Source organism: Bos javanicus, chromosome 11 (assembly GCF_032452875.1).
Source record: "Bos javanicus breed banteng chromosome 11, ARS-OSU_banteng_1.0, whole genome shotgun sequence".
Classification (NCBI taxonomy): Eukaryota; Metazoa; Chordata; class Mammalia; order Artiodactyla; family Bovidae; genus Bos; species Bos javanicus.
Window position 1 is genome coordinate 20,481,530 of NC_083878.1, and position 27,372 is coordinate 20,508,901.

At 37.3% G+C, this 27,372-nt stretch overlaps 2 protein-coding genes across 9 annotated transcripts in view; both read left to right on the forward strand.

Annotated features, from left to right (window-relative positions):
• Positions 1 to 1,076: 1,076 nt before the first annotated feature.
• The window catches only part of RMDN2 (regulator of microtubule dynamics 2), a 68,431-nt gene continuing 42,135 nt past the window's right edge, over positions 1,077 to 27,372 (forward strand). For 3 of the 8 annotated variants that reach the window (XM_061432097.1, XM_061432098.1, XM_061432095.1), the window contains exons 1-3: positions 12,034 to 12,150; positions 13,048 to 13,743; positions 26,082 to 26,256. In XM_061432097.1, coding sequence (XP_061288081.1) covers positions 12,134 to 12,150; positions 13,048 to 13,743; positions 26,082 to 26,256 — 888 coding nt within the window. In that variant the 5' untranslated portion in view covers positions 12,034 to 12,133. Of the gene's footprint in view, positions 1,167 to 7,665; positions 8,134 to 12,011; positions 12,151 to 13,047; positions 13,744 to 26,081; positions 26,257 to 27,372 lie in introns of those variants that run through there. The other 5 variants (XM_061432101.1, XM_061432099.1, XM_061432096.1 and 2 more) reach the window with 4 other exon arrangements.
• On the forward strand, positions 8,140 to 11,866 carry LOC133256896 (large ribosomal subunit protein eL27-like). The gene has a single exon (XM_061432103.1). The coding sequence runs from the start codon at positions 9,510 to 9,512 to the stop codon at positions 9,813 to 9,815; it is 306 nt and encodes a 101-aa protein (XP_061288087.1). The 5' UTR covers positions 8,140 to 9,509; the 3' UTR covers positions 9,816 to 11,866.

Sequence of the window (27,372 nt, forward strand, 5' to 3'; positions counted from 1 at the left end):
GTTTTTGTGGGGGGTTTTGATAAACAGGAGTGCATCTATTTTTAATTCCATTCAGCACATTGGTAGGAAACTACCACTCAAGACCAAGTTTCCTGCAAGCCTAAATTTAAAGCTCAAAGCAAGGACAACACAGAAAGAGTGAGTGTGCAGTTTTTTTAATAGTTCATTTGACAGAATTTTATTTTCCTTATATTGACACAAACCACACAAGGTGAAGCTGGATAAAATCTCTATTTTGTTAAGCATCTGAGAAGAAAAAGGTTTTTACCTAAAGGCAACTCAGGACCATAGTGGGGGTTGGGGTAAGAACAAAGAAGAAGGTGGGAAGAACTGAGAGAATTAACTGGAAATATATAATTACCGTATGTAAAATAGATAGCAAGAGGGAATTTTCTGTGTGACACAGGGAGCTCAACCCAGTGCTCTGTGACAACCTAGACAGGAAGGATGGGGAGGGAGATGGGCCGGGCGGGGGAGGGCGGGTGTTCAGGACCCAGAATATATATGCATATATTCTGTGACTGATTCATGGTGATGTATGGCAGAAATAAACACAGTATTGCAAAACAATTATCCCCCAATTAAAAAAAAATAAAAAGTGAGTTAAAGTTGGGATAATTTGATCAGTAATTCGTGCAAGACATCACGTTTGACTCTGTCACGTGGAAGGTTCAAGATTATTATCTAGAAAACGGTAGAGAAAAAGGATGATACTAAGGCAAGGAGATGGGTTTGGGGAGCCTCAGTGATGGACGAAAGCGCGCCGGAGGCAGCAAGAACGCGCCGAACCTCCGCTTGTGGCCCTGAGCCAGGGCGCGGTGGTCAGGGCGGGGAGATGAGCTGTGGGGGAGGCGACAACCGGGCGGCAAAGTCCGAAGCGAGTCGAGGCGCCAAGTAGGGCGCACTTGTCTCCTTTTGTAAAAGATGCGCGGGGCCCCCGCCCCGGAGAGTTGACCGCCAGCGGGAAGAGGCGGGAGCCCGCAGGGCGAGTGGAGCCGGCCCCTCCCCCGGCGCCTCCGGTAGCTGGGCAGGACACCGCGGCCGCGGCGCTGGACCTTGGGACTCGGAAGCTCCCGGACTACTGTCCGCCCGCCGCTTCGCTCCCGATCACCCCGCCAGCAGGTCCCAGGTCTCCGACGGCAGAGAGACCAGCGCCGCGAAAACAGGTGCGTCAGCCGGTTGGCAGTGTGCGTCTCTGCGGCCCGGGGTGGGACGCGGGCAACGGCCGAGAGCCCAGGGCCCAGGCGGCACTTCCGGCGGCGGCCACCGCACTTCCGGGTCGTGCAGGCGTCCTCTCGGCCGCCGCATTGCTGCTGGGCATCCTCCCGCAGGCCCGCGGTGCTGTGTATTTTGGGGGCAGCAGAGCGGGTTAACAGCGGCTTCCTCCAGCGCCGCCTTCGACCCCAGAGGTCGCCAGTATTTCCGCGCGGGCCCCCGGCTTGGGGTGCGTGGGGAGCGGGCAGCAGACCCAGCTCAGTTTCCGCCGGAGACACTTGCCTTCCTCTCGCTTGAGCGCCCTGGGGCTTTCTTACCTTTCAGCCTTAGGCAAACGTTTTTTGTTTTGTTTTGGCAAACTCGGATTCTCTACTTGTTTTACAGAAAAGGAATGCTAGATTTTTAGTTCGACAAACATTTGCAGATAAGCCAAACATCAGGGAGGCCGAAATAAAGAATTATTAAATAGGAGGGAAAAAGTGAAAACCGAATGAAATAGGAGTATTAGAATTCACTTAGAAAGTATCGAGTTATCCAGGTCGCTGTGGGGAATCTAATCGCTAATTCAAGGTCTCAGAGAATTCCCTTATGCTTACAACTCATGGTCACTTGTAACCCGTACTGTGTACTTTTACCTGATTTGCACAAGTTTTCATCCTTCTTCCGAGTTTATCAGAGTTCTGTATTTTATGTATTTCCCCGCTAAGAATCTGCTGATGAACTAAGTGAATGTATATGCTAAATATTGTTTGAAAGCATTGTAAATAACTTGGTAAAGCATACTTTCCATATCTGAAAATTAATTTTAATTGAAACTAGAACATGACAAATGTTTTCTGAAGTTAATTTTTTATGACATGTTCTTCAAAGGAATTTTAATGTAGAAGTTTCTGTAGAGTCAACATTTTGATGATTTACTATTTCAGCAGAATTCTTAATTCTCATCTCTGCAAATAATCTTTTAATTATGTATTACATATTAATTTTAGATACCAATAATTTGTAATAAAATTATATCTTATTGTACATTATTATTAGCACCTTACAAATTGAAACGTGGCAGGAATAATACCCAGCATCTGATTAATCTGTCTGATTTCTCTCTATATATGTGTATCTATATTATAAACCAAGATTTATTCTTTTTTTCTCTCTATCTTTTTATCTTTCTTTCTACTGTGCGATCTTAGTTCCCTGACCAGGGATTGCTGGAGGCCCCAGCAGTGAAAGCACTGAGTCCTCACCACTGGACCGAAAGTACTGAGTCCTAACCACTGGACAACTAGGAAATGCCCTAGTCAACATGTTTTTAAGTTACTGTTTTTATAATAAACTGCAAGTGTCTACTACTAATGTGATAATTAAATATCAAAGTTATTATATAAATGATATAATATTAACTTTGAAATTATACTGCAGGCAAGCAAGTGTTCTATTACTCTCCTGTTACTCTTTTTAATGAGCTCCTTTTTTCAAATTAATTGACTTAGAACATTCATTTTATACTGATATAAAACTCAGACATAGTTTGAGCTGTTATTCTTTAGTTGTGGTTATTTGAAACCAATACCTGCTGCGTTGACTCTAGCTTTTTTCACAGTTGATTTTTTAAAGTTCTGAAGTTGTATTTCAGTTCTGAACATCTCTACCCACTCAGCATTCTCCTTTATGTCCTTGTTGATGCTTTCTGAATCTTCATCATGCAACAGTACCAGGAGTTATCAAGGGTAACAGTTCTTATTCCTAGTTGGGTGACCTCTGGATAAATAACTTGACAGCTATGTGCCTCAGTTTCCTTATCTGCCCAGTAGAGATAATAGCAAGACCTGCCTCAAAGAGATAACTTGGGATTGGTATGGGGTGGTGGCAAGAATACTGGAATGGGTTGCCATGTCCTTCTACAGGAGATCTCCCCGACCCAGGGACTGAACCCAGGTCTCCCGCATTGTAGGCAGACGCTTTACTGTCTGAACCACCAGGAAAGTTATAATTTCTAAAGAAAGGGTCAAACAAAATTTGATAACTCTTTCTCACCTGTTTAAACCTGGTACCATCTCAGGAATAAGATCTTCCTTAGTAGATCTTGACTTCCATTTATTTACCGATTAAATTAAAAAATAATTCAAACTAGGCTATTTTTTTTTTAATGTAAAGTTCAAAGAAGGCCCAACAGGAATGAGCCAAGAAAGCAATCTATAGGAAGAGTTCTTCTGATAGACCTCAAGGTCAGCATGTGAACATCCTGCATTAATCTTTGTATTGACAAGAAAGAGCCAAGATGGTCAAGCTTGACGCTCAGTGATTATTAGATGTGCTGTAAATATTAAATCATGAACATATAGTGACTTTTCTTGTATCTGTTGCCTTTTTGTAGTACTCTTTTGAAATGGTTTATGATATATTTTTTTGTAGAAATAAAATTGACCAGCTGATAATAATTACCTCCAACTTTAGGTAAAGTTACAAACTGGTCTGAATCTGCTGCTGGCATGTCTCCTACACAGGATGGGAGTGGACAGATGGTTAGACTTAGAGTTCATATTTATAATGGTTAGGCAAAAATACTTTTTGCTTAAAAAAATAGTGATGGGCTTCCCTGGTGGCTCAGATGGCCTGCAATGCAGGAGACCTGGGTTCGATCCCCTGGGTTGGGAAGATCCCCTGGAAGAGGGCATGGCAGCTTACTGTAGTATTCTTGCCTGGAGAATCCCATAGACAGAGGAACCTGGCAGGCTACAGTCCATGGGTTCTCAAAGAGTCCAACATGACTGAGCGACAAAGCACAGCACAAACTATGTCCTGAATTCAGGTAGGCCAGGTTAAGCACACAGGCTTGCTACTGGAACCTTTGGCTTCAGGAGAAGGAATTCTTAAGTCTCTTGGATATAATATTCACCAACACGCAAGATAGTTTCTGGAAAATTATTATTTAAAAAGCATTAGTTCTTTTATACTTAAACCTGTGATGCAGGAATACATCCAAATAGGGTAATCCATGTGTTCAACGCTTGTAGTCTAGTATATTACGGAGGAGTCTAAAGAGATATTCTTGGGACTTCCTTGGCAGTCCAGTGGTTAGGACTCTGTGGTTTCACTGCAGGGAGCACAGAGTCGGACACGACTGAAGCGACTTAGCAGCAGCAGCAGCAGCAGGGAACTAGGATTCTGTGTGCTGTGCGGCATAGCCAAATAAAAATAAATAAATAATAAAGTTTCTTTTAGGAAGGCTTCTTGGTAATAGAGTCTTAGTCTTTCTCTTCCATGGGGCATCATTGAAACATATTTGACTGTTTAGAGTATGAGTAATGCCTTTTTTTTTTTTTTTTAATTAAAACGATTTTTGGCCACACTTTATGATTTGTGGTATCTTAGTTACCCAGCCAGGGACTGAACCCAGACCACTGCAGTTGGAAGCACCCAGTCCTAACCCACTGGACCACCAGGTAATCCCAGTAATGCTTCGCTTCAGTATGTGAGATCATAGGCTATGAACCATAGGAAAGCATATTTCAGGTATACAACTGAATTCAGAATTTGCATCTTTACAATACTACTTCCCCTCTTTCTCCCCCTCAGTGGTTTATTTTGTTCCCATAGGTCCCACCATCGCACCTCCCCGCCTTCCTGAACCTGCTTACGTAATCTGTCTTCTCTTTCATTACTCCAATGAATGGTTTGTGTTTCCATCAGAGGTCGGCCTCTGTACTTGTGCACTGGAGACCATCCACCCTCCTTTCCTTCTCATGTTAATTGCAGCGATTCTCTAATCTGTCTTTTACTGTCATTTATCTAATCTTCCTTTAAAAAAAAGCTGGATCTTTTCCACTGACAAACAAAAATGTTATTTCTCCATCTTTTGGTGCTGTTTTCCAGTATAGTCATGGTATTTCTTTTCTTCTAGTTTTCTGGTTGCCCATTTGTTCTTTTTTCCTCTTTTCCTGACTTCTGGACTGATTGAAATAGCTTCAGTTTTCCCATTATTATTACCACTTTTGGCTGATTATTTACATTTTTATGGAAGTTTGTTCGTTTTTTTTTGGTGTTATTGTTTTTGTCTTTTGAGTGGTTGCCCTGGGGCTTACAACTGGGATCTTTAACTTACTATAACACTGCTTTATAACCCAGGACCCTTACAACAGCAGATTTTCTTTTTCCCTTATCCTTTGTGCTGTTGTTATCCTACTTTATTACTTCGACATCTGATAAAAAACCTCATGATGTTACTGTCATTTTTTGCTGTAATAAGCAAGTATTTAATGAATCAATCTTAAAATGAGAAAAAAGTGACTTTCATATTTTGCCATATGTTTGCCACCACTGGCGCTCTTCATCCTGTGCGTAGACCCGAATTTCTGTGGTTATCATTTTACTTCTGCCTGATGAACCCCAGTAGCATTTTTTGTAGTGAATGGCTGCTGGTAATGGAGTCTCTCAACTTTTCTTTTTTTAAAATAGTCTTTAAAATATTAAAATAGTTCAATAGTTAAAATAAATATTATTTTAAATAATATTTAAAATAGTATTTTAAATACTTCTTTGTTTAAAATACCCTGATTTTTGAAAACTATTTTACTGGGTATAGAAATGCAAGTTGAAAGTTTCTTTCAGCCGTTTCAAGGTGTCACTCCGTTGTTTTCTTGCTTGATTAGTTTCTAAGGTGACATCTCTGAGACACTGTCTGCTGTAATCTTATCTTCTTTCTCTGTAAGTAATGTCTTTTTTTTCCCCCATCACTGGCTACTTTTAAGATTTCTTACTAGCTTTCAGCATTTTAATAGTGTTTGACCTTGGTTTGATTTTATTTTTCTTGGATTATGTTGATCTTCTTGGATCTTTGGGTTTTTAGGCTTTGTCCAACTTGGAATTTTTTTTGGCCATTTTTCCTTTTAAGGTTTTTTTTTTTGTACCCCTTCTTCCTTTTAACTATATATGTTTTAGACTGCTTGATACTACCCTATAGGCTCTACTTGGTTTCTCTGTTTAGTCTTTTTTTTTAATCTGCGTGCTTTCTGGATGATGGCTTAGGCCATTTAGACTGCTATAACAAAATCCTGTAGATTGGGTGGCTTATATACAGCAAAAATTTATTTCTCATTATGTTATAGTCTAAGAAATCCAAGATCAAGGCACTGGCAGATTCAGTATCTTGTGAGGGCCTGCTTCCTGGTTTAGAGATGACAACTTCTTGCTGTAACTTTATGTGGCGGAAAGATTTATACTATTGTTTTCCTTTAGTGGCCTTCTGACTTTAAAAACAGTGATAAGCAATAAAACTAGTGAAGAGGGGATAAAGTAAAGAAAGATTATGGTGCATTTTGTCAAAGTAGCTGAGGTTATGTGGAATTAGATGGGCCAGAGCTTAGGTCTTTGATGCAAATGGTGAAAGTTCAGGAGGAGGAAGGAGTCAAAGAAATTAGTTTTTTGTTACTTTAAAAGTAAGTGAACATTTGAAAGAAAATGAAAGCATTAAGGCCTCAGACAGAAGTAGAACTATGAGTAAGAAGCAGAATTCCTGGTCGGAAGAAATGAGGTGAAGCCTGCACATACGGTAGTGTCTCTGCTTTCCGCATTGAATAAAGCAGAAGATGAAGTGGGCACACACAAGCCAAAACTTTCTCTATATTATATATCCCAAATCCCATTTTAAAATGTTGATCACTCTAAATTGGAGTACGAAATGTGAACCAGATGCTAAGGAAAAGCTTTCTCTTGGGCTTTCCTGAAAGATAAAGTAAAACCCAGACATTAGCACGCTAGCTACAGTCCATAGCGTTGCAAAGTTAATTATATACAAACAAGAGGTTCAGATACAGTTAAGCATAATTTGAATTCTGAAACAGTTTTTTTCAGAAATTTATAATGATGCTTTTACCTCTATCATACCCTTTAAAAATACATGAAAAAGAGTAAATTTCAGATCAGATGTATAGAATACAGATTCTGAATTAAAGTTGATACTTTACATTGGTTGTCAGTAATATCCTTAAAGGTAGTATTTCCACTCACCCACATACATCATAGAGGCAATTTGGTTTTTTGTTGTCGTTTAGTCACTAAGTCGTGTCCGGCTCTTTTGCGACCCCATGGACTGTAGCCTGCCAGGCTTCTCTATCCATGGGAGTTTCCAGGCAGGAACACTAGAGTGAGTTGCCATTTCCTTTTCCAGGGGATCTTTCTGACCCAGGGATTGAACCCGTGGTTTCTGCCACATCTCCTGCATTATAAGTGGATTCTTTACTGCTGAGCCATTGGGGAAACTCAGATAGTAATTGCCATATAGAGGCCATTACTCATAATTTATTTTAGTTTGTGATTTATCAAGTGTTATTAAATTTTTTGTGATGATGCAAACGTGATTTTTGTTGATGGGGAAAAAAACTCCAGTATTTTTGTCCTGGGCAAAGACAGAAATAATGTTCATTTACTGTTTTTTTTTTTTTTTAATTTTAGAAACAAAACCTAAGAAATGCCTCATTCCACAAATAGAGAAATGATACTTGGCATTGTGGTGGGAACTGCCGGAATCAGCTTGCTGCTTTTGTGGTATCACAAGGTTCGTAAACCAAGGACAGCAATGTCTTTACCTAAATTTCTTTCTCTGGGTAATTCACTTGATTTGATGACTTTGCAAGATGAAATGCCCAGTGGCCAAGGAACAACAGCGATCTTTCAAGGAAGGCAGCTTCAAATACTGGAGAAGTTAAATGAATTACTGACACATATGGAAGAACTCAAAGAGGAAATCAGAGTTCTTAAAGAAGCCATTCCAAAGCTGGAGGAGTATATACAAGGTGAACTTGGAGGGAAGGTAACTGTTCACAAGATAAGTCCTCAGCACAGAGCTAGAAAAAGAAGGCTTGCCACAGTTCAAAGTTCAGCAACAAGTAATAGTTCAGAGGAAGCGGAAAGTGAGGGAGGGTAAGTTTCTTTAAGATGTTTTTTATGTTAAATTGATTCTTTATTGCAGCATTGCTATTATTTAGGTATTTTCATTATACATTCCCAGTCAAATATGCTGTTACTATTTAATAATAAGGCATAAAAAGGAGTGATTATTTTTGCTTATGTTATAATTAAAACCATATTCAGTGGAGGTCAGTACTTTAGTTTAGAGCTCATTGACAAAGAGAATACTTACTAGTGCTGGTGGCGTCACGTGAGTATGAGGAAGACAGTGATCATTTGCCAAAACGTGTAACCTGTTTTTAAATGTGGCCAGTTTCTGACCCCTTATGTAGTTAAGAACTGTCCAATAAATGGTCTAATAAAACTTTCTGTGATCATAGAAATGATCTAAATCTGTCTGCCCAGTATGGTAGCCACAAGCCATGTGTAACTCTTAAGCTTGAAGTGTAGCTTGTGCAACGGAGGAATTGAAAAGTTTTAGTCTCAATTAATTTAAAATTAAACAGTCACATGGCACCAGTGGCTACTGAATTGGGCAGTACAGACCTAAAAAGAGTTGAGAATGTACAAGTGACTCAGTTTCATCCTTGCATGGGATTAATTCATTGGATTCTAAAATCAAGGCATGAATAATATCCTTTGGGGGAAAAACAAATGATTTATGAAAAAAAAAGGAATTGTGCCTGACTAGTGTTTCTAAGGAGTAAGATAGGAAAGTAAATAAAGATGCACTAGTGAATGTAACATAGCCTGAAATTCATCAGGGCAAGGATGTTTTCATCATCGTATTCCTAACACTGTTCTTATGCCTCCCACCGTGTGTATACGCTAAGGCACTTCAGTCATGTCTGACTCTGTGACCCTATGGACTGCAGCCCATCAGGCTCCTCTGTCCATTGGATTCTCCAGGCAAGAATACTGGAATGGATTGCCATTCTCTTCTCCAGGGAATCTTCCCAACCCAGGAATCGAACCTTCCGTCTTCTGTGGCTCCTATATTACAGGCAGATGCTTTATTGCTGAGCCTCCGGGAAAGCCGAGTAGATGACAATAACTATTACTTAAATTAATAGGTGATCTGCTGAATATAGAATTGGGAGAAGGAGGAGGGATCTAGAGAAAGGAAACAAAGAGAAGGAATTTAAAGGTGATTTCATACATGAAGAAACGTAAATGATTGATCAAGTCTTTTGAGATCAGTGCTTGTTGTTGTTCAATCCCCGAGTCACGTCCGTCTCTTTGTGACCCCCCTGGACTGCAATATGCCAGGCTGTCAATCTTTTACTTGTATTGCTCTATCAAACCATGGGTTTAAAATAATTATTTTAGTTTTCTGCTGTTGTCCTGAGTGGTAGCTGCCGAAATGAACAAGTTCATGAAACCCAGGAATGCGATGCTGTCCCTGGCCAGTCACTACAAAGGAGACAGAGGTCATTGTGAAGAACACTGATGATGGCGCCTCCGACACACCCCACAGCCACGCTCTGGTGGCTGGAACTAATCACTGTCCCTGCAAAGCGACAGCTGCCATGGCCAAGAAGAAAATCACCAAGAGGTCAAAGAGCAAGTCTTTGGTGAAAGTTTATCATTATAATCACCTCAGGCCCACCACGATCTCTATGGGTATCCCCTTGGACGAAACTGTTGCCAACAAGGATATCTTCAGAGACCCTGCTGTCGAATGCAAAGCCTGACGAGAGGCCAAGGTCAAGTTCGAGGAGAGATACAAGACCAGCAGGGACAGATAGTTTTTCTAGAAGCTTCAGTTTTGTCTGTCTTGTTCAGTCATTAAACCCCACCCCACCCCAGGCCAAAAAAAAGGTATTATTTGTATCACAGTGTTATATAAAGCTTTAGAAATCTCCCTTTCAAAAATTAGATTTTATTTCCGTTTAGGTTAAAGTAATACCCCATAATAAAATTCATTGTTTGTCCGTTTCATTTGGGCTTTAAGAGACTTCATGGGCCATACAGCCTTGCTCACTTAATAGAATTATCTAGTTTTCCAAGTCATGTATTCTAGAAGAACCATTTGTTCTTGCTGGTCTTACACTGCCCTAAAAATCCTCTGTGCTCTGCCAGTTTATCCCTCTCTCCCCTCTCTCCCCTGGCAACCTCTGATCTTTATACTTTGTCTACTGTTTTGCCTTTTCTAGAATGTCATATTGTTGGAGTCATATAGTATGTGGTCAGTTTGACGTCTTTTACTTGGTAATGTGGATTTACGTTTCCTCTATACTTTTTCATAGTGCTTTAATAGCACATTTCTTTTTAGCACTGAATAATGTTCCATTGTCTGGATATACCACAATTTATCCATTCGCCTACTGAAGGACATCTTGGTTGCGTCCAAGTTTTAGTAATTATGAAAACTGCTGCAATAACCATTCATGTACAGGTTTTTGAGTAGACATAAATTTTCATCTCATTTGGGGGAATCCCAAGGAGCATGATTGCTGGACTGTATGGTAAGTATATGTTTAGTTATGTAGAAAGCCTCCAGCTGTCTTCCAAAGTGCCTCACCCGTTTTCGATTCCCATAAGCAATGAATTCCTGCTGCTCTGCATCCTCACAAGCATTTGGTGTTGTCAGTGTTCTGGAGTTTGTCCATTCCAATAGGTATGTAATGACATCACATTGTTGTTTTAGTTTATATTTCTCTAATGACACACCATGTGGAACATCATTTCATATGCTTATTTACCCTTTGTGCATCTTTGGTGAGCTATCTGTTAAGGTCTTTGGCCCATTTTTTAAATGAGATTGTTCATTTTTATATTGCTGAGTTTTAAGAGGTCATTGTATATTTTGGATAACGGTCCCTTTTCAAGGGAAATATTCTTTGCAAGGATTTTGCAAAGTAGCTTCTCATTCTCTTGACATTATCTTTCTCAGCGCAGAAGCTTATCAGTTATTTCTTTCATGGATCATGGCTTTGGTATTGTATTTAAAAAGTCATTGCCAAATTTATCTAGGTTTTCTCCCATGTTATCTTCTAGGAGCTTCATAGTTTTACATTTTATATGTAAGTTTGTGGCCCATTTTGAGTTCATTTTTGTGACAGGTGTAAGGTCGGTGTGGCCTCTCTCTCCAGGCCATTCTCTGGTTTGTGATGAGAAACTCTGAAGAATGAGGCAGTGTTTCCCCTCTGGACTAACAGCAGATTGAACAGATTTGGTTACTGCTTGCTCTAAAAGTAGGGGATTCCCTGAGCTTGGTGTGCCTTCTTTGAAAGGCAGTTCACTTGATATTAAGAGTCTCTGGGCTCTCCGCATTGCCCTTGTGGGTCCTGAGGTCAAGGAGAACCAACATAAATAAGCGGGTGATCACATTGCTTAATTTGCTGTGAGTAACAAAGTCCTCTGTCTCTTATGCAAGAATCCTATGTCTTCTGCCAGCAACTATGAAACAGGAACAGATAAATTCATTTGAATGTTGGGTAAAATTGGATTATAAACTGACAGTGGTATGGTGAGAATTAGAGAGCTTTGAAAGGGATTTATTCAAGGGTTTCCCAAAGAAAGTTGTTAGAAAGGGAACAAAAACAAGATGTAATATTACAGTATACAGGATATGGAGAAGCTTGTTGAGGGAGTGTTTTATGTCATAGGTGGAAAAGGAAGAGGACGGTATTCTAATAATTTTTTTATTCTTGCCTTTAAGTGGGTTATAATATAACAGCAAATCTCCATAATCTGTGCATGTGGCCCATGTAATCGGATGCCATGCTTTATTGCCAAGATAAATTTAGCTTTGAAGTTAGAATACACATTCCACAGTCACATGAATTGCAGTTTTTCAGAAAGATGAGCCATAGAACAATTTTATTTTAAACTGATGTCATTAGATTCTAGAATCTGCTATCATCATACTCTATGTTTTTGCCATGTTAATTCTATATGCAGCTTAAGCATTCGGCATCTAACCTGTTCCACCTACATAGGACATTTTTGTGGCTAAAGATGATGGCTTAGAAAGGAAGGGAAAGATTTGCTTTGTATTAAATTCAATATGGGAAAATGCTTAAGGTAAGCCTTTAAAAAGAAAACATGTCTCCATATGTTTCATGTGCTAAAGAACATTGAAATATTCATAAACCAAGCTTTAATGCTTCCTTTAGATTCCCACAGTAACTGAATATCTGGATATTTATCTGAAATATTCTCTCCAGAGAGCTTCTGCTTTATCCGTGATTAATATTTTAAAATAGCATTAGCCAGTGGGGTATAAGTTTATTGTACTTATCAACTCCTTCAAAACTATTAGTTCAGTACTCTCAAACAGATATTATGACTTGATTATTTTCAAAACAGGAAGTTCCCCCTTTACCTACAGGGAACCCTTTTGTTTTGGTGCCCTCTGTTATGTTTTCCCCTGACCTTTCTTTCTGCCTACCACCCTGAGTCTTTCAGTTTATCTTCCCAAGGTTTAGTAGAGTGGGCAGGTACTGTGTAGGTGGTTAGAAATAATCTTTTAGACTTAGGCATTCTTTGGGGGTACATCTGCTGCTAAGTTGCTTCAGTCGTGTCCGACTCTGTGCGACCCCAGAGACGGCAGCCCACCAGGCTTCCCCGTCCCTGGGATTCTCCAGGCAAGAACACTGGAGTGGGTTGCCATTTCCTTCTCAATGCCTGAAAGTGAAAAGTGAAAGTGAAGTCGCTCAGTCGTGTCCGACTCTAGTGACCCCATGGACTACAGCCCACCAGGCTCCTCCGTCCACGGGATTTTCCAGGCAAAAGTACTGGAGTGGGGTGCCATTGCCTTCTCGGGGGGGTACATCTGGGTAACCATCAACTTCCCTTGTCTTAATTTCTTATTCCCTGTTTCCATATTGATAAGGTAGCTATTATTCTTCAGGATGCTTGGCAGGTTTCCGCCTGGGCTCCCTGTTCTTTTTTCCTCATTTGACACTTTTCTCACTCCAGTTGCTACAAAGAGGAGCAGAACTGCCAACCAAAATGTCCAGCAGATCAACTTCCTTCAGACCTCCTGCATCGTGGAGCCTCTTCTGTTATTCAGCCAACAAAATTTCTTGATTTTAAAGCAGCTCGTCCTACTCCGATGCTTAAAGGCAGTTCACATAAAGGAAGTAAAATTTCCTCGCCGTCATCAAATGTGTCTTTTTACGCAACTTTCCTTGAAAGAAGACATTCTTTATTTCCTAAATTTCAGAAAAGCAGTACGTCCCTTCATACTGTACAAAGTAGAGCTAACTTTGATTCTGAAGAAAAAAGAAGCTTCAGTGATTTAAAGTCAGCCTCAGAACATTTTCGCTTTAGATCCAGAAGTGTTTTCTCTGCCCCAAAACTAAGTATAATTTCCTGTTACGAGAATGCTGGTACTTTTGATGCCAGTAGTTCATGCATATTTAATCCAAACGAAGTTGAAGTCATTTCCAAAAACTCGAATATTACTGGTGCTGAAAAATATATACACTCTTATTCTCCTGAATATGACACTACATATTTTATGAAATCTAAATCAAAAGCGAATTCCTCTGCCTGTCGGGACACTGTTGCCACCTTGTATCAAAGCACAGCAACCATGCTTACTCTTCCAAGTATTATTTCCTATTCCTCTGAACAACATGGAATTGACAATGATATTCAAGAAAGAGACCAGTTAAGGAGCAATTCTGTTTATCCCACTTCTCAAAGTCACAGTAGAAACACTTCTCCAGCTATGGTTTGACAGCGTCCCTCTCGACGTGTAACTTTCCCTGTTCTCCATAACGCTGAATTTACTTCATTTTGTAAAAATGCTAGTGGCTTTGCCCTACCTCAAAATGAAGTTACCTCAGATCCCTTTGAAGACGGAAACAATGCTCTCTCGTTTAAAGATGAAGACAAATCTTCACACATGAAATTCCTAAAATAAGGTCACCTTAGACTTTACCCTCTCTTGGAAGGGCAGCTCAAACCAGAAGCTCTCCCTGCAGGCATAGTATAGAGGCTGTAGAAATCACTGCATTTTCTGAAAAAGATTTCTACATTACAGTCTAAATTTAATGTTAATTTCTGTATTTTTTAAAGATAGTTTATTAACATTGGAATATGGAAGTCAAAGATTATTCATCTGTTTCAGGCTTTTAACAGATTTACTGCTTACCAATTGCCTAGTCCCAGATTTCTGAGTTACTGTTGTAATGCTTTTGTGGTCTGAAAATAACATCAGGTTTTGATAAATAGGTCTTCTAAATGTATTACATTCTTAGAGAGTTTAACATCCTCTTTTATTCTACTCTAGTCATTAAAATAGTATTCCTATATAACCTATAGATCTATATTAGTTTACTAATTCCTATTTATATCAGCCTTGCTAGCCCTATTTCTCATGCCAGACATCCCACTGATAGACAGTGTTTTTATACTACACAAGGATCAAATCATAAATAAAAACATACTGTCAGAAATAGAATCTATTGAAACCAGATATTTTAATTAAATAGTTTTAATACACATTTGTGTATGTATATGAGAATTCAGAAAACTCTGAAATCAGAGATTTTTATGACTTTTTTAAAGTGAAAATTTTTTGATTTTTTCCAAAATTTTTATTTTTAAAAAATTTTTAATAAAATTTTTATTTTAAAACATGTCTCCAAAATTTTATTTTTGAACTGAATATTTAGTTTTTTTCCATTCTATTAATAAAGTTTATAAATATGTTTATCAGAATAACAAATGGAAAGTCATATAAGAATTAAAAATATTTAGAAAATAATTGGTTTTTGTAGATGGAACAAATTTGAGTTATTTTCAATTATTTGTCAGAATAAAATGCCCCCTAAGTTAATATCATTTGTACTAAGATAATTTTACTGTTATGTTTTTTTCCTCTTAATGTATCATACTTCTTTTTCTATTGTAATTTTTTTGTTGTGTGAAATGCACACACAAAAATTCATTATTGTAGCCACTTTTAAGTTTGGTGGCATTAAGTACATTCATACTGTTGTGCAACCACCATTATCTGTCATGTTGCAAAAGTGGAATTCTATACCCATTAAGCAATAGCTCCCCAATCCTCTCTTCCCCTAGCCTCTTGACAGTTGCTATTCTACTCTCTGCCTCTGTAAATTTGATTCCTCTAGGTGCCTCCTATAAGTGGAATTATACAGTATTTGTCTTTTTGTGATTGGCTTGTTTCACTTAGCATAATGTTCTCAAGTTTCATCTATATTGTAGCATGTGTCAGCATTTCCTTTTTAAGGCTGAATAGTATTCCATTGTATGTATATACCACATTTTGCTTATTCACTCTCTGTTGACGCTTACTTTGGTTGCTTCTACCTTTTGAATAATGAATAATGCTGCTATGAACATGGGTGTATAAATTATCTCCTCCAGGCCCTACTTTCAGTTCTTTTGATTTATACCTATAAATGGAATTACTAGATCATATGATAAATCTATTTTAATTTTCTAAAGAACTATCATACTTTTTTCCATAGTAACTGCACCATTTTATATTTCTCTAAGAATGCAAAAGGACTCAAGTTTCTTCACATCCCTGTCAATACTTGTTATTTTGGTTTTTGACAATAACTATCCTAATGAGAGTGAGGTGGTAATCTCTTTATGGTTTTGATTTGCATTTTCTCCCATTGTGTGCATTGCCTTTCACTGTTGATTGTGTCCTTTGACACATTTTGAAGTTGTTTATCTATTTATTATTTTGTTTGTGCTTTTTATGTCATATCCAAGAAATCATTGCCAAATACAATGCCATGAAGCTTTGCCTCTATGTTTTCTCTAAAGAGTTTTATATTTTTATGTTGCTATTTCTCGCTTCAATTATGCCAGTGTTTGCTTCATATATTTAGAAGCTCTAATGTTTATTACATATATGTTTATTGTTGTTATATATGCTTGTAAAATTGAATCTTTTATAATTATAAAATGTTGTTCTTTGTCTCATAAGTTTTAGACTTAGTTGATTTTATCTGATATTAATATAGCCACCCCTGTTCTCTCTTGGATATTATTTTACATTGTATATCTTTTTTCATCCTTTTACTTTCTTTTTTTTTAATTTAAATTTATTTTAATTGGAGGCTAATTACTTTACAATATTGTATTGCTTTTGCCATACATCAACACGAATCCGCAACGGGTGTACACATGCTCCCCATCCTGAACCCCCCTCCCACCTCCCTCCCCGTACCATCCCTCTGGGTCATCCCAGTGCACCAGCCCCAAGCATCCAGTATCATGCATCGAACCTGGACTGGCGATTCATTTCTTATATGCTATTATACATGTTTCAATGCCGTTCTCCCAAATCATCCCCCCCTCCCTCTCCCACAGAGTCCAAAAGACTGTTCTATTCATCTGTGTCTCTTTTGCTGTCTCGCATACAAGGTTATCGTTACCATCTTTCTAAATTCCATATATATGTGTTAGTATACTGTACTGGTGTTTTTCTTTCTGGTTTACTTCACTCTGTATAATAGGCTCCAGTTTCATCCACCTCATTAGAACTCATCCTTTTACTTTCTATCTATATGTGTCCTCAGTTCTAAAATGAGTCTTTTATAGACTCCATACAGTTGATCCTGATTTTTCATCCATACCACCAGCCTGAGTCTTTTGACTGGAGAATTTAATCCATTTACATTTAAAGTAATTACTAGTAGTTGCCTTTTTGTTATTTGTTTTCCATGTGTCTTATACCCTGTTGTCCTTCATTCCCCCCCTTACTCCCTTCTTTTGTGTTGACTTAATTTTTTTATAGTGATATATTTTTTATTCCTTTCTCATTTACTTTTGTGTATATTCTATAGATATTTTTGTATGTTTAGCATGGGCATTATGAATAACATCCTAAAGTAATAGCAATCTATTTTAAACTGATACCAACTTAACTTCAACTGTATATAAAAGCTTTCTCCTTTACAACTTTACTCCCCTATTTATGTTATTGATATCACATATTATGTCTATATAGTTGTATAGCTGTTAGCTAGATTTATCATTATTTTTATACTTTTCTTTTTTTATATTAATGCTTTTCTTTTTTAAATACTGTACAAGAATAAAAATGGAGTTATGAACCAGAATTACAATAATGCTAATTTTTATATTTAACAACATTTTTATTTACTGTTACCAGAAAACTGTATTATCATATGACTTCAAGTCAGTACTGCCTAATATCCTTTGTTTCAACTTGAAGAACTCCCTTTACCATTTCTTGTAAGGCAGGTCTAGAGGTAATGAGCATCCTCATTTTTTTTGTTTATTTGGGAATGCCTTAATTTCTCTATCATGTTTTCAAGAACAGTTTTCCTTTAAGGATATATACTTCTTGGCTGATAGTTTTTTCTTTCAACACTCTAAATATATCATCCTGCTGTCTTTAGGTCTACAAGGTTTCTTCTGAGAAACCTGGTGGTAATTTTATTGAGGATCACTTTGGAAATGGCAACCCACTCCTGTACTCTTGCCTGGAAAATCCCATGGGAGGAGCCTGGTAGGCTACAGTCCATGGGGTCACAAAGAGTCGGACATGACTAGGCGACTTGACTTCTTTACTTCACTTTTTTTGTAATGATTTGCTTTTCTTTTGCTGATTTCAAGATTTTTATGATTTGTCATAATGTCCTTCAGTTTGAGTATGTGTCTCGGTGTGAGTCTCTTTGAGTTCATCCTATTTGGAGTTAATCGAACTTCTTGTATTTATATATCCATGTCTTTCCTCAAATTTGGGGAGTTTTTGGCCGTTATTCTTCAAAATAAGGTCTCTGCATCTTTCTTCTCCTTCTGTGACTCTTATATATATTGGCCTGATTTATGATGTTCCATAAAGTCTCTTAGGCTCTATTTCTTCATTCTTTTTTTTTTTTTTTGACTCTTCAGACTCAATAGTTTTAAGTGTTTTGTCTTCAAATTTGCTGCTTCTTTCTTCTGCTTGTTCAAGTATTTTCTTGATCCTTTCTAGTGGATTTTTCTTCTTATTGCTTTTGATGTTCCAGAATTTCTGTTGATCCTCTTTTTAATAATTTCTAGCTCTCTCTTTTTATTCTCTTTTTGTTCATTTATTTTTCCAATTTCCTTTTGTTCTTTCTCCATTTTTTCCCTTTAACTCTTTGAACATATTTAAGGCTGTTGTTTTAAAAATTGTTGTCTCGATAAGCACAAAGGCTGTATTTCTTTAGAGTCCGGTTCTGGAAATTTATTTTGTTCATTTGACGGGCAGTCTTTCCCTGAACTTTGTATTCTTTGTGATCTTTTGTTGAAAATTGTACTTTTTGGAAAAATAGCCATCTATTCTAGATTTGCAGATTGGCTGTATACAGGGAAGACCCACTAATTAGCCCAACACAAAGGCTTATGGGCTTCTCAGGTCTTTCCTAGGCATCAGTTTTCTATGGGCCTGAGTATGTGCTTTCTCCCAAATACATAACTATTTAAAAATATCTGTTCAATAAGAATCTCATTCTGTTCTTCTTGGCACCTTAGGTGTCTTATAATATTCCTCTCCCCATAATCTCTTGTGCCCAGGTATCCATGGTCCCTCTGTAGCTCTCACATGTCGCAGTGATTGCCGCAGCTTTCACTGGCCTCTAATATGATGCCCATATTATGCCTTCATTTCTGCCTGAACTCTAAGGAAAGCTAAACAGAAACTAATTTTCTAGGAAGCCCCTCAACATGCCAGAACATTACAAACAAGATGCATTCACTTCCTTCTGTCCTAAGGGAGGAGCTGAGAAGTGCATGACTTTTTCCCAGCCATGCTGTGCCATACCAGGGAAGGGTGAAGCAAGAGTGAGTGAAAACACTGTGAAGTTTTCTGCTGTTTGAATATGGGTTTTTCTTGATTGCTGCAAATCCTTGAGTACTTTTTAGATCTCCCACAAAGCTGTTTCAATCTGTCTGTTGCTGTTTGTTTAGTGTTTCCATGGTGGACTAAGGGCCTAGAGTTTCCTAGTTTATCATCTTGCTGACATCTGTCTCTGTTAGTATGTATTTTTTTAAAAAATGTGGGAGCAGTGAGGTGTGTGTGGGTAAGGTTAGGCAAAGGGAACTAAATCAGAATGCCTGATATGGAGAGAGGCCACAGTACTGAAGGCAGGCATGTTTTTGCATATTCTGATGCAACTCACTACTGATATATTTCTATAAATACACTATTTTCACAGCAAATAAGGTCATTTTCTCTTTAAATAATACAACTATGCCTGCAAATATGCTATTGTTGCTGTTAAAGCAAGGAATCAATTGTTCAACAATAGTGAGATACATAAAATGGCACAATTCTTAGTCAAATTTGGAGCAGAAAATAAGCCAGAAAAGTCCTATTAAAAGATGAATGTTTAGAAGATGTAAGTAAATTTGACACTAGGGGGCAGACTTTTCCAGGCCTGCTGAAAGAGTGTTGGAAGACTGTTAGACATTAGATAACCTATGAAATGCTTTTTCTTTTTTTTTTTTGCCCCCAGTAGAAATCTAAGCTCTAACACAAAGTCAGTATGTATGTTGTATATTTTCCCAGGCATATTTATTTCCCGGGCCCTATTTTTAAAGTTGGAGAAGGCAATGGCACCACACTCCAGTACTCTTGCCTGGAAAATCCATGGACGGAGGAGCCTGGTAGGCTGCAGTCCATGGGGTCACGAAGTGTCGGACACGACTAAGCGACTTCACTTTCACTTTTCTCTTTCATGCATTGGAGAAGGAAATGGCAATCCACTCCAGTGTTCTTGCCTGGAGAATCCCAGGGACAGCGGAGCCTGGTGGGGTGGCGTCTCTGGGGTCGCACAGAGTCGGACATGACTGAAGCGACTTAGTGGCAGCAGCAGCAGCATTTTTAAAGTTTGCTTTTAAAACTTTCTTATAATTTTTATTAATGCCCAATTATAAGTAGAAGATTCCTTTTCACAATAGGAAAACAATTTTTTTGCACTTGGGTATTTTTTAATGTGGAGAAGAGACCAGGCTAGTTGTTCTCTTTCTTAGTTTTTTTGGCCAGTTCGTCTCTTGTCATGCCAGTACCAGACTGATTTATCATTGCTTTATTCTCTATATTATAGTCCTGATACCTGTTCTTTAAAATTGTCTTGGCTCTTCTTATTTTTTTCTCTTTAAAAAAATTTTTTGAGGTACAGTCAATTTACAATTTTGTGGTTGTTTCAAGTGTACAGTAAAATGATTTTTTGCTGTAGAGTTTTCTCTGGATATATATGCTCAAGAGTGGGATTGCAGGATCATATGGTAACTCAATTTTTAATTTTTTAAGGAACTTCCATACTGTTCTCCATAGTGGCTGTACAAATTTACATTCCCACCAACAGGATTTATTTTTCTCCATACTTTCTCCAGCATTTATTACTTGTAGACTCTTTAATGATAGCTATTCTGACTGGTGTGAGGTGATATCCCATTGTGGTTTTGGTTTGCATTTCTCTAATAATTAGTGATATTGAGCATTTTTTCATGTGTCTGTTGGTCATCTCTATATCTTCTTTGGAGAAATGTCTACTTAGGTCTTCTGCCCATTTATTATTATTTTTTTATGTTAAGCTGTATGAACTATCTGTATATTTTGGAAATTAATCCCTTGTCAGTAGCACTGTTTGCAAACATTTTTCTCGCAGTCCATCAGTTGTCTTTTCATTTTTCTTTATGGTTTCCTTTGATGTGCAAATGCTTTTAAGTTTAATTAGGTTCCATTTATTTTTGTTTTTGTTTCCATTACTTTAGGAGATACATCCCCCCAAAAAATATTGCTGCAATTTATGTCAAAGAGTGTTCTGCCTATGTTTTCTTTTAGGAGTTTTATAGTATCTGGTCTTACATTTAAGTCTTTAATCCATTCTGAGTTAATTTTTGTATGTGGTGTTAGAGAATGTTCTAACTTCATTCTTTTACATGTAACTGTCCAGTTTTCCTAGCACTACTTATTAAAGAGACTGGTTATTGTCCATTTTATATTCTTGCCTCCATTGTAAATTAATTGGCCATAAGTGCGTGGCTTATTTCTGGGCTTTCTGTTCTGTTCCATTGATTTGTATGTCTATTTCTGTGCCAGTAACACACTGTTTTGATTACTGTAGCTTTGTAGTGTACTCTGAAGTCAGGATGCCTGATCCCTCTAGCTTCATTCTTCTTTCTCAAGATTGGTTGAGCTATTGGGAGTTTTTTGTGTTTATATGCAAATTTTATAATTTTTTTTTCTGGTTCTGTAAAAAGTGTCATTGGTAATTTGATAGGGATTGCATTGAGTCTGTCTATTTCCTTGAGTAATGGTTTGGTTCTTTTTACACTTGTGCTTCCATATTAAGTTTAGAGTCAGGTAAGTTCCATAGGAAAATACCATTGTGGTTTTGACTGGAATTATATTAAAACTATAGATTAATTTGGTACCATATGAAATTGGTTTAAAGTGAAGTTTTTCTGTCAGTGGATATGACATCTTTTCCCATCTATTTAAACACGTTTTAATGTTCTCTGATGATATTTTATAATTTTCTATAGAAAAATCTTACAAACTTCTTGTGGAATTTTTTTCTGGCTACTGTATATTTTTCCTGTATATAGTCCTATAGTATATAAAGGCTATATTTTATAAAATTACATTTTGTAACTTGTTCTATAGGAATCTGTGTGCTTAGTCACTCAGTCATGTCTGATTCTTTGCTATCCCATGGACTGTAGCTTGCTAGGCTCCTCTGTCCATGGGGATAATTGATCATATATGTTAGTTTTATTTACTCATCTATAAATTCTGTTAGATTTTCTTTCAATTTAAATACTGAATACTGTCTGTCTGTTTGAGCTGCTACAAGTACCATAGAATGGGTGGCTTATAAACAACATAAATTTCTTTTTCACAGTTCTGGAGGCTGGAAAGCTCATGATCAAGGTTACGGCAGATTCAGTATCTGGTGGAAACCTACTTTCTGGTTCACAGACAGCTTCTTGCAGTGTTCTTGCTGGGTGGAGGGAGCTAGGTTTTCTTTTTATTGAATAATCTTCAAATAATACCAGTTCTGTTTCTTATTTCCCAATTCTTATATATTTTTTGTTTTTCTTTTAATATTGTGCTAACAGAACCTGCAGTGCTCTGTTAAATAGAAGCAACAATATTGGATATCCTTCTCTATTTCTGATTTTAAAGATAATGCTTATAAAGTTTCATCATTATATGTGAACTGTATCATGGTTTGGGGTTTATATTCTGTTATAAGAAGTTCTGTTCCTTGTTTATGGGTTTGGTATTTCTTTTGTCTTGAAATCTTGAAATGGTCTTGAATTTATTGAAAAAAAAATTTTGGTGACCACTATAAAGATCATATAGTTTTCCTCATTTTATCTGTTATACTAGAGAAATTTTCTAATGTTAACTGTGCTTGTAATTCATGAGATAAACTCAATTTGGTTATGATGCATTCTCTCACATGTGTTGAAATTTTTTGGTTGATATTCTGGAGCATTTTTGTATCAAAATTTATATGTGAAATTGGCCTATAATTTTTATTTCTTATTTTACTATACTTATTTGGTTTTGGCATTAATTTTACTAGCTTCATAAATGATGTAAGTAATGTTTCCTCTTTTTTAATTCCTTAGAATTTGAATAAATTTAATTCTTTGCATATATTGATGGAACTCTCTATATAGCTATTCTGTGTTTTCCCTCTCTCTCTATTAGAATAGACATACAAGTTCTGATTTAATTGATTTAATGGCTATAGAATATTCAATTTTTTCTTATAAAAAAAGCATCTCTATTGAGATATTATTCGTATAACATAAAATTCACCCTTCTAAAGGGTACTGTTTGGTGGGTTTTAGTTTAAATAATAGTGTCTGATATTAAACTAGTTACTTTCTTTTGGTCATTATTTTCTTACTGTATCTCAGGTGCATAGAATTGTACTAAAAACTGTCTTTAGTTTATGCAAACTCTGATTAATGTCCATGCATGTGCCCCTTTTACTCATTTATTTAGTTTGCTATTGTAAACAATATAATAAGCATCTGCGAAACCACCTGCTGAAGCAAGACTAATCTGACATGCCGTGTCTGTCTCATAGCACACTTTTCATTTGCATATGGGGTTGTTTCTTGACTCTGTTCTGTTTTCAGTTACTCATCCATCCTTTTACCAGTTGCAATCTGTCTTTAATTATTGTAGCTGCAAGATAGGTCTAATATCTGGCGAGGTAAGTCTTCTCTTCCTGTTCTCTTTCTTAACAGTGCTTTGACTATTCTAGGCTGTTTGCCTTTTCTTGTAACTTTTAGAATCATTTCATTAAATTGTATGAAATTTCTTCTTAGGTTTATAAATTGGAGTTACACTGAATCTGTAATCTAGAGAGAATTCATTCATTTATAATATCAGTTGTTTGTAGCCATGAACATGATATTTTCATGAATTTAGGTTCTTTTATAAACAGTTTTTTTATATATCTTTTATAATCTTCTCCATAGAATTTTCACATGTTTTATTAAGTTTATTCCTGGGTGTCTGACATTCTCTGAGATCATCATAAGTGAAATATTTTATTTAATTTTGTTTTTTAGGCTTTTGCTGCTAATATATTAGAAATGAAACTGACTCATATTTTAGTATTATATGCAGCCAACTTGCTAAACTCTGTTAGTCCCACAATTTGTAGGTTTCTTAATGTATACTATGTAGGTAACCACAGCATCTGCCATAAATGTAAAGATTATGTTTGATAAAAGGTTGTGAAACAGGTGAGGAGGTAAATTAACATAGATACTCAGTGGAGAACATACCAGGCAGAAAGACCAGCAAACACAAAGATATTAAAGCAGGAAGGAAGCCATTGTTCCTGGAGTGCTGATCAAGCAGGAGAGTGATAGGGGATGAGGTCAGAGGTATTGGACTCAATTATAAAGGATCCTATAGATAACTCTAAGGACTTAACATTCTTACTGTGATTTTGTCATCCATTGGAGGGTTTTGAGGAAAGGGTTACATGATCTGATTCAGCTTTTTAGAGGACCATTCTGGCTCCTATGTTGAGAATAAACTATAATGGTCAAGGACTAAAGCAGGGAGACATGATAGGTTTGCATTAATACAGGTAACCTGGTGGTGGTCTAGACAGGGGAGTAGTGGGCAAAGGTGGTGAGAGGTAGCTGGATCCTAGATATATTTTGAAGATGGAAACAACAGACATTTCTGAATGTTGCTTAGGAGAGACAAGTCAAGGATGATTCTAAATTTTTGGTTTGAGCAATTAGAAGAATGAAGTTGCCATTAATAATGTTGTTAAAGAAGTTGAGTATCATTTATATAGTGTCTTCTTCTTTTTTTTTAAATTTTATTTTATTTTTAAACTTTACATAATTGTATTAGTTTTGCCAAATATCAAAATGAATCCGCCACAGGTAGTGTCTTCTTTATAAGGACTTTGATGGAAATTTATTTGTCAGTATTGAAAATAGGTGTACTTCTCTCAAGAACTTGCTTCCTTTCTCTTTGTTAGTATCTGCTGGAGACTGTGACTGCTTCAGCTATTAGATGTAAAATCACATTTATGTGCCTTTTAGCAAGGATAAAGGTATCTAAAGTATATGTACTTTTTTATTGGCCTTATTCACATTTGACTTTGTTTTTATCTTTTCTCACCACTTCTAACTCATTCTCTTCTGTGTTATATATCCTTATATACTTCCTTAAGATCTTTTTTAGAACAAATGTGAATGTGTGAATAAATGAAAATTAATTGTTGCATTATATGCCACCAAAAAGGAAATGTGGGAGGTAGCATGAATTTTTAACAACGAAGCTAAGGGTTAAAATATCATCTTGAACCACAAATTTATATATATATGTGTGTGTGTGTGAATATATGTGCGTATATACATATGTATATATAAATACATGAGTATATATATATTTAATTTATATATATACCTGACTGCCTCCGAGTTCCTACAACTCTATATCATTTGTTCAGCAGTATCCAGTGAGTATCCACTATGTGTCAGGTGCTGTTCTAGGCACTTGATGACAACAGTTAATAAAACAAAGAATTGTTTTAGGGATCATGTTCTGAGGGAGCATGCATTCTAGTGGAGAGATCCTGAAAAAAATAACGCATGTAGTAGGTTAGTAGAATATACAGTGTATCAGAAGACAGTATGTACTACAGAAAAAACAAAGTCAAGCAGGATAAGGGAGATTGGTGAAGGAAATGCATGTGTGTTGGAAAGTGGTGGTTGCAACATTAAATAAAGGAGTCTGGATGGGCTATATTGAGATGACGACCTTCAACAGAGACTTGAAGGAGGTGAGGGTGTGAGTTATGGCTCAGATGGTAAAGAATCTGCCTGCAATGTGGGAGGCCTAGGTTTGATCCCTGGGTTAGGAGATTCCCTGGAGAAGGTCATGCTAACCCACTCCAGTATTCTTGCCTGGAGAATCCCCTTGGACAGAGGAGCCTGGTGGGCTACTGTCCATGGGGTTGCGAAGAGTTGGACACCACCGAGTGACTAAGTGCAGCACAGCACTGAAGGAAGAGCCATCCCATCAGGGGGAACAGAAAGCAAAGGTCTTGATGTAGGAGTGTCCTGGCTTGTTTAAGGAGTAGCTGGGCAGCCAGCATGCAATTGACTGAATGAGAAACATGCTGGGAAACAAGGTCAGAGAGTCGATTGAGGTGGGAGGCAAATCTCATCTAGTTTTGCAGATGGTTATTAGGCAATGTGCTTAGTCGCTCAGTCGTGTCTGACTCTTTGTGCCCCCACAGCCTGTATGGGCTGCTCTGTCCATGAGGATTCTCCAGGCAAGAATACTGGGGTGGGTTGCCATGCCCTCCTCCAAGGATTAGTACATGAGCTTTCTCTGAGTGAAAGGTACCATTGCAGGATTTCAAGCCTAAGAGTAGAATGATTTGACTTACATTTTAAAAGGATCTCTCTGGCCATTAGAGTATAACTTTCCAGAGAGTTGATGATTATTTCTGCAATTTTAGGTATGTTACAGCTAATACTGACACCGAAGAACAGAGTTTTCCAGTCCCTAAGGAGTTTAACACTCATGTGGAGGAATTAAATTTAGATGCCCTTATTCAGAGGGCTGATAATTTACGAGTGAATGAGTCCAGAAAAGTGGAGAGTTTTGAGCTGCTTTGTGACCACAAAGAAAAGGTAAGATATATGTGATAATAACCTGTTTGTATAGTTTTAATTTTTATTTAATCTACTTTTCCATTCATGTTATGACCACAGCAATTGTGTCACAGTTTACAAAAGCTAAATGACTGGTGTAAATTTTTTTTATAATATTACTAAAAATTTTTTGAAAGTAAATAAAAAAGTTTATTCAAAAAACTAAGATCATGGCATTCAGTCCCATCCCTTCGTGGCATATAGATGGGGAAAAAGTGGAAACAGTGACAGATCATGAAATTGAAAGACGTTTGCTCCTTGGAAGAAAAGGTATGATAAACCTAGCCAGCATATTAAAAAGCTGAGACATCACTTTGCTGACAAATGTCCATACAGTCAAAGCTATTGTTTTTACAGTAGTCATGTATAGATGTGAGAGTTGGGCTATAAAGAAAACTGAACATCGAGGAACTGATGCTTTCAAACTTGTGGTGCTCAGGAAAACTCTTGAGAGTCCTTTGGACAGCAAGGAGATCAAATCAGTCAATCCTAAAGTAAATCAACCCTGAATATTCATTGGAGGGACTGATGCTGAAGCTGAGGCTCCAATATGTATTTTGGCTACCTAATGGGAAAAGCTGACTCATTGGAAAAAACCCTGATATTGGAAAAGATTGAAGGAAGGAGGAGAAGAGGGCAACAGAGGATGAGATGGTTGGATGGCATCATCGACACAATGGACATGAATTTGTGCAAATTCCTGGAGATAGTAGAGAACAGAGGAACCTGGCGTGCTGCAGTCCTGTGGAGTAGCAAAGGGTTAACCTGGAGTCAGACACGACAACAACAACAAAGGGTTTATTAGGCTCAAAGGTCATAAAAATGAGAACCAGAGATCTGGTTGATTATACAGATTGACATTGATTTTATCAATTTGATGTATTTATTAAATATTGTATAACAGATAAAGGACAAGACATACTGCTTCTCAAGGGAGGAAAAGCTACACTTTAGTCTCACTATCTTTCAGTTATTAATATAACAGCCATTAGTATTTTACTGTATTTCTACTAGTAATCATTTTTCAGTGTTTAATGTTGGACTGAATTGACAAAGCTCATCCTTCCCACCACCACCACCACCAAAGGGAAAAAA